The sequence below is a fragment of the Acomys russatus genome, chromosome 19 (assembly GCF_903995435.1).
Source record: "Acomys russatus chromosome 19, mAcoRus1.1, whole genome shotgun sequence".
NCBI lineage: Eukaryota > Metazoa > Chordata > Mammalia > Rodentia > Muridae > Acomys > Acomys russatus.
Genome location: NC_067155.1, coordinates 54,283,008 through 54,290,733, shown reverse-complemented (window position 1 = coordinate 54,290,733; position 7,726 = coordinate 54,283,008). Strand labels below are relative to the sequence as shown.

General features: G+C 52.0%; 1 protein-coding gene across 1 annotated transcript; it reads left to right on the top strand.

Moving 5' to 3' along the window:
* The first annotated feature begins 579 nt into the window (after positions 1–579).
* Positions 580–6,735, top strand: Myl2 (myosin light chain 2). The gene is made up of 7 exons (XM_051161563.1): positions 580–732; positions 1,730–1,819; positions 2,986–3,061; positions 4,167–4,271; positions 5,290–5,368; positions 5,451–5,499; positions 6,515–6,735. The coding sequence occupies exons 1-7, from the start codon at positions 730–732 to the stop codon at positions 6,611–6,613; spliced, it is 501 nt and encodes a 166-aa protein (XP_051017520.1). The 5' UTR covers positions 580–729; the 3' UTR covers positions 6,614–6,735.
* Positions 6,736–7,726: the final 991 nt, after the last annotated feature.

Genomic DNA, 7,726 nt, shown 5'->3' with positions numbered 1-7,726 from the left:
CTGAGCCTCATTTTTTTTTCTCCATATCTATGAGATGGGGACCCAACTGCTACACTGGCCTTGCTCCCACTGGGTGGCTGGAGACTTGAACGTTGGGGGGCTGGGAGCCATTTGCCATTTCTCCAGTTGGTCAACAAGTGCCAAGTGCTAAGAACCCGGTTGTGTTCAACCTACAAGATGGGACAGGGAGAGAGAGGACAAGACCCCACCCTCAAGGGCTGGCTGGCCTAACAGGCTGGGGTGGGGACACAAGGCAGAGAGAGAAGTGAGACTGAGGACAAGGGTGGGTGACATTTGAGCAAAGATGGAAGTGTGCCAGAGGCTGCCCAAGGTGTGCAGCTGCAAAGGCCCTGAGGTTGGAGGGTGCCTGGATCCAGGGCCAAATGCCCACGCCTCCTCTTCTTTCTCCTCCTCCCGGCTTACTCTTCCCATTAGGCAATCAAAGGCGGGCAGGGAGCACACAGCATCCCTCCCAGGCCCCAGCCACTGTCTCTTTAACCTTGAAAGCATTTTTGGGTCTCACGTGTCAACCCAGGCCAGTGAGCAGCTCTTACTTCAGAAGAACGGCATGGGGGGGGGGGGACTTAGGTGGCCTCCACCTCACCTACAACTGCCAAAAGTGGTCATGGGGTTATTTTTAACCCCGGAGAAGAGGTATTTATTGTTCCACAGCAGAGGGGGGCCCAGCAGGCTCGGATTATCCAGAGGCAGCAGCCAGCTCCAGACACCATGGTGAGTAGCCAGTGGACCCCTGAGGGAAGACACAGGGTGGGCAGCAGAGAGACACCTCCCCCAAGCCAAGGACTCTATTTGAGGAGGAGGGAGGCTCTTGAAAGACCCCATAGGCCTAGATGGAGAAGCACCTTGCACCAAGCATGCCGAGGGACCCCAATCAGTCAAACCAGCTCCCAGGGGACTTGCAAAAAGCAAAGAAAAGAGGTTGGGTTTTGTTTGGTGTGAGGGGGTGCCTGCTTCCTGACCTCTCTGGAAATCAATGGTTCCCAGAGCATGCCAAAAGAGACCGAAGGCTTGTAAAGATCAAATTCTAATTCTTATTCTTACTCTTTTCTTCTTCCTTCTTCTTCTTCTTCTTCTTCTTCTTCTTCTTCTTCTTCTTCTTCTTCTTCTTCTTCTTCTTCTTCTTCTTCTTTTTTCCGTTCAGGCAGTCAGAAAGAATTTTTTTTTCTGTTCTATCTTTTGAACTTGAAAATGTAAAAGGTTCCCCCTTGTAGTATTTGTCTCTGCCTCCCAGAACAGGCAGTCTCCACAGCTGCTAGTCAGAGTGAGACAGTTTGATAAGCCAAAACACCAAAAACAAACAAACAAACAAACAAAAAACCAAACCAAAACAAAACAAACAAAAAAACAGACAAAGAGGCAGAGGCAGGCAGATCTCTGAGAGTTCAAGGCCAGCCTGGTCTACAAAGTGAGTTCAGGACAACCAAGGCTACACAGAGAGACCCTGCCTGGAAAAAAGAAAAACATAAAAATAGAGTGAGACAGCGGCTAGAGGCACAGACTGCATGAGTTTGTGTGGCTGTGTGACAGACTCCAGTACCTCTGTCTCCTTGGAACAGAGGAGAGAATTAGATAAGGTTTGAGTGCTTTTGGGGTGTCACTTTATCTCTCGTGTTGTCTGGGAAACAGAGACTGGCTGACCAGGTGACTGGGCCTGGCTCAGATTCCGATCTGATGGCTCCGCGGTGTCTAATGGATTCTTTCCCCCTAGGCACCAAAGAAAGCCAAGAAGAGGCTAGAGGGCGGGAGCTCCAACGTGTTCTCTATGTTTGAGCAGACCCAGATCCAGGAGTTTAAGGAGGTGGGTGTGGCAGGCATGGGGGGGGCAATGACCTGCATGCCCATATGCCCAGGCTCATCCAGACCATATGTGTGAGCCCCCAAACCCCAAAAGAAACCTGGGTCTAAGTAATGTGTGGATTTTTTAATATATATATATAAAAGCGCACACACACACTTGTTGAAATGCAGGGATTTCCCAGGAAAGCACAGCCACCCACTGGCCGTCTCTCCTCAGGGTGGTCCCACCAGCACTGTCCCCCAAGACCCAGGCAAAGAGAGGAGACAGAAGGAAAGGGAAGGAAAATGGGAGGACCAAGTCCAGGCTGTGGTCCTTATGACCTTTCTCACGTCTCCTTTCCTGCCTGGGTTCCTGGTGTGCTGGACTAGGCGGCATGAGGCAGCATGGCCACCCACCGGTGTCCATCACTGTCACATCCATCCCTGTCATGTCTGTATCTTAACTGTGGGGAATTTCCATTCCACCTTCCAATGCAGAAAGGGCAGGGCAGGCCTGGGCTGTGCGAGACCTGTTGTCCTCAACAGCGAGGCTGTGCCTTACGGCAGGCACCTAACCAAAGTGTCAAAGTGAAGCTACTGGCCAGGACCAAGAAGCTCAGAGCCATGTCCTAGCATCGCTATGAGGTCCCCACGCTCACCTAGCCCTCGGTGGCTGCCAGGGGGTGAGGGGAGATAGCTGTGGTCACAGAAACACTTCTAGATAGATTCTAAGATGGTACCTCTGTGCCCGCTAACACAGAAAGCAGAATGCCACCTCCTGCAGGTCCCCAGGTTTTACTCTTGCCGTGTCTTCACCAGTCATCACCGTCAAATCTCAGGACACCTGTCACCCCGAAAAAGGAAACTTGATACCTTTAATAAAGAGGATGTTTTCATGTGCCTGGGGCTAGCTCTCCTGCATCAGAATGTTCTGGACATGGTTTTATGGACATGTTTTCAGTTCTCAGGACTGTGGGCCCAACAGGAAGATCATTGTTTGATCAGTTCAAACTGTTTCCAATCCTTGAGTCATTCTAAATTGTGTTCCCTGGAGTTCCCCATGCCCCCACCCCCACCCTCACACCTGTCCCTGCCCCCACCCCAGCTGAGCCTCTTGGGCCTGTCTGGGCTCTGGCTCCGGCTCCAGCTCCAACTCAAACTCTGGCTGACCTTCAACCCTCCCTACAGGCCTTCACAATCATGGACCAGAACAGAGATGGCTTCATTGACAAGAATGACTTGAGGGACACATTTGCTGCCCTAGGTATGTGGCACTGGCCCTGGAAAGGGGTGGCCTTCCTGCACCAGGGTATAGGGTGGGAGGGTGGGGAGACCAACTCCAGTGGCCTCGGCATGCTTTCTCCTCTCTTTTCCACCCAGGGTGTGTGGGGAGAGGGGGAGGGGAGGAGAGATTTTTGTCATGAATCCCTGGCTCAAACTACTCAGAAAGGAATAAGAAAACAGAATTACCCAGAAGGCTACGCTCCAGTCAGCACTTCAGTCTCAGTCCTTGAGATCCTTCCAGACACCTGCCTTTCAAGTTATTGGGGTCATCCCTCTTGGGACTTAGACTTAGCACCTCAGCAGTGTGGGCCTGCCTCCCAGTACCACCTGCTCCCATCCCAGAACACAGAGCGGCCGTGAACAGTACTGTGGGGTGTGAGCCACAAGGTTTCACCTTTGTGGTGAATGCAACTTTTCATCTTAAAAGCATAGTTTTAAGAAGGGAGCAGCTTTGTCTAGTTTGCACAAAGACGGTGGGTGCACTGTGGCAGGAAAGCGAGCGGGTATGCGCCACTGCACAGCTATGGGCTGCAGCAGACCTGACAAAGAGTTCCCTTGGCGACTGGATAGAAGCCCTCTGCCCCATATGGCTCACAGCACCATCCAAGAAACATTTGCATTAAGGGCTTCAGGCCAGACGATGCTGTTTGTTTCATGAGCTCAGGCCTTGTGCAGCCCAGGCTAGTTAGTCTCAACCTCACTATGTGGCCCAGGATAACCTTAAATTTCTGATCCTCCCCAGTGGATTACAGGCATTCACCCCTACATCTGGTGCTGGGTGGGAGACCCAGTGCATGCTAGACAACCACTTAATACCCTGAGCCATGTCCCCAGCTTTGAGGACACTGTTTTAATGAGCCCACTCCATTACGCTATATCAGCTGCTGGCTAGCTGCTAGAAAACACTGCCAGGAACAACTGCCCTGGGTGTGTGTCTGTCTGTCTGTCTGTCTCTCCTCTCTTGCCTCTCCTCTCTCTCTCTCTCTCCTCTCTCTCTCTCTCTCTCTCTCTCTCTCTCACACACACACACACACACACACTGCTCCCTCCCTCTCCCAGCTCCGAGTCTCTGTGTCTCCCACTAGGACGCGTGAACGTGAAAAATGAAGAGATTGATGAAATGATCAAAGAGGCTCCAGGTCCAATTAACTTCACTGTGTTCCTTACAATGTTTGGGGAGAAACTTAAAGGTGAGCTCATGTGTGCATGTGTGTACGTGTGTGTACGTGTGTGTGCACGTGTTCTGTTCATTTCTGGGCATGAATTAATCAGTAGAAGAGACATGGACAGAAGGTGGGTAGTTCACAAGTTAATAAGGACCTGTTGAATACTAGCATGGGAGAGCTGGAGAGACAGCTCAATCGTTCAGAGCACTGGCTACTCTTCCAAAGGACCCAGGTTCAATTCCCAGCACCATGACATCTGTAACTCCAGTTCCAAGAGCTCCAATGCTCTTTTTGGACACACACATAGTTTTCACAGACATACATGCAGGCAAAAGACCCACACACATAATAGAAAGAAGAAAAATAGCACAAAAGCAGTCAGGGCTGTAGCCTCAGCTAGGGGTGGGGCCATGCCAGAAGGGCACACTCCTCCAGCAGGGGTCACTGCTTCAACAAGGGGTGCTCCTCCAGCAGAAACCCTCCTCTTCTCCAGCAGGGGCCGCTCCTCCAGCAGGGGGCACTCTTGAAGCAGGAGATTTTTTTTCAAGCCCTCTCCCCAGCCTTAGGTTGAACCACTCCAGCTACTGACACATTCCTGAGCAACTGGCTCTCATCTAACCCCCAGGTCATGGTGGGTTGAGAGACAAAAAGCCAGCTAGCTTGAAGCTCCTCCAGCCTTCAAAGTCCCAGAATCACACTGCTCAGGCTTGTTTCTGACGCCTCTCTTGCATTTGACTTCCGGCTGGTTCCTCAGCCCTCTCTGTAAGATTTTGTTTTTATTCATTTGGGCATTCCCGTGCATAGCACATGTGTGCATAGCATGCCCACGAAGGGCAGCAGGAGGTGACGTTACTGGCAGCTGGAGTTATAGTAGGAAGCTGTGAGCTGCCATGTGGGTGCTGGTCCTTTGTAAGAACAGCAAGGCCAATTCTCGGCCTTTGAGGAAAGCGGCCTTGCCCTGGCCGCTCTGGCTCAGGGGGACCTGGGTCTTCTTCCTGCGGCTCCAGTCCTGGCAGATGGGTGAACCTATCTTGTCTTGCAGGGGCAGACCCGGAGGAGACTATTCTCAATGCATTCAAGGTGTTTGACCCGGAAGGCAAGGGATCGTTGAAGGCTGACTAGTAAGTGGGTTCTGAGGGAGAGGGGTTCCCACTGTCCAGCCCCAATGGATGTCACCATCATCTGCTTTCTTCTCCCCTACAGTGTCCGGGAGATGCTGACTACACAAGCAGAGCGGTTCTCCAAAGAGGAGGTACAGGGTCCCCAAGGGTCCTCAGTGCCTCCATCTGTCAAAGTGGGATAAGATCAGAATCCGCCAAGGCTTGCTGGTGTTCACAGTGCACATTGCCACTCCTGATCCAAGGCACAGTGTCTTCTGGCAGCCTTATGACATGGGCCTGGGCATTCCAGCTAGCAGAGAAGCTGAGGCAGGAGGATTGCAAGTTAAGGGCAGCACAGTTCAAGGCCAACCTGGGTAACTCAGTGAGACCTCTCACAAAATAGAAGCTGAGTAAGGAAGGGGCTATGTAGCCCAGAGCTAGAATACTCGCCTGATGTGCATGTGGCCATGGGTTCGATCCCCAACACTACAAGATCTCGAAGGAGGGGAGAGGGAAATCGGGGGTGGGGGATGTGGGCAATAGTAACCATTCAAGACCATTTGGGAGCTGCCTCTTAAGATGGTGTCTCACTGCACCGCCCTTAAACTTGCTACTTAAACCCAGGTGACTTTAACTTCTGGATCCTCCTGCCTCTGCCGTCCCGTGCTGGGATCACACACGCTGCTTCATCTACCACTTTTAAATAGGGAAATTGCGTGTGAAATAACCCACCTCGATTTCTGGGTTCCCTTCAAAACTATGACCTCTCTGGCCAGGTGACCACAACCTGTCACATGCCTACATCCTGTCCCAGTACCCACCAGGCCTGCCCAGCAACTTCCTGTACAGCTGCATCTCCATTTTATGTTGCATGGTGGGGGGGGCGGTGTCTAGGGGACCTTGGATCACTCTTGGGAATAAAGGCAGGATGGTAAAGACATAGGGGCATGTGGACACAGAAGCTGAGCCAGAACAGTGGTCTGGGGTGAACTCTCAGGGAGCTGGGACTTCTGGGCCTTTGGACTGCCCTCCTGCCTTGGCCCTGGTGACAGCTGTTATGAGGAAGGCCCGGCTTGGGCGGGTGGCAGGGGTTCTTTCCAGGATCTCAGGCCCTCTCCGCCCCCTGTCACTCTCAGCTTCTCTGTACCCCACTATTCTCCCTTGCAGATTGACCAGATGTTCGCAGCCTTTCCCCCTGACGTCACCGGCAATCTAGATTACAAGAATTTAGTCCACATCATCACCCACGGAGAAGAGAAGGACTGAGCTTGGAGCCGCAACCTCGGGGGACCCACTGGCTGTCTACCTCCAGCCCCTGCTGCCCCAGCCTGCAGGTGTGCGTCATCCTAAGGCCATGTGTGCAAATAAACAGGAAGTCTTGGATCTAGTCCTGGTGGCCCTTGGCTCATTGGCTCTAAGTAGCCAAAGTCACAAAGTATTTGGGTTCTGTGAAAGCAGCAAGAATATCAGTTTGAGAAAAAAAAAAAATCAAAACTGGTTCAGGTGGTGGCGCACACCTTTAAACCCAGCGCTTGAGAGGCAGAAGCAGGTGGATCTCTGTGAGTTCGAGGCCAGCCTGGTCCACAAAGAGAGTCCAGGACAGCCATGGTTACACAGAGAAACTCTGTCTTGAAAGAAAGAAAGAAAGAAAGAAAGAAAGAAAGAAAGAAAGAAAGAAAGAAAGAAAGAAAAACAAATGGGCTTTGTCTGGTAGTGGTGGCCTGCTTGGTGGTGATGGCACACACCTTTAACAATTCCAGCACTTTGGAGGCAGAGGCAGGTGGATCTCTTTGAGTTTCAGACTTAGCCTGGTTTACATAGTGAGTTTCAGGCCAGCCTGGGCTACATAATTAGATCTTGGCTCAAAAACAAAAAACCTGGCAGCAGTCCCTGGCTCTCCTGACCTGAGCCTTTGCATGACCCTAGAGCTGTGTCCCCATCAATAAACTAAAAACAGGAAACCAACTTCAAGAGAATCACTGAGACCAAGCATGGTGACATCCAAGGCTAGCCTGGGCTACATAGCAAGGCCCTGTTTGAGAAAGTGAAGGAACCCACAGCCTCATACTCAGGGTAGCCCTGCAACCAATGAGGTCCCTATGGGCCCCTTGCAGAAGCCAGGGCTCAAAGGACAGGTCCTGAAGGATCAGAGCACACACACCCCCACTGCCAAAGTCTGGACTACCCACACCCCACCTGTGGTCCTGGGAGTGTCCCCCAGGGATGCCCATTCTTCCAGAGGCACTGAGGCTGGGTCCTAGATACCTGGGCTCTGGAGAGAGGCAGCGAGGCCTTCAGGCTCCAGCTCTGTTCTGTGGAGACACTCATCCCCAAGACACACACACACAGTCACATACTCGGCTTCTGTATTCTCCCTGG

Coding starts and splice junctions, on each gene's coding strand:
- Myl2 (XM_051161563.1), top strand. Junction 5,369..5,450: donor GGATCGTTGAAGGCTGACTA/GTAAGTGGGTTC, acceptor TCTCCCCTACAG/TGTCCGGGAGATGCTGACTA. Junction 5,500..6,514: donor AGCGGTTCTCCAAAGAGGAG/GTACAGGGTCCC, acceptor TCTCCCTTGCAG/ATTGACCAGATGTTCGCAGC.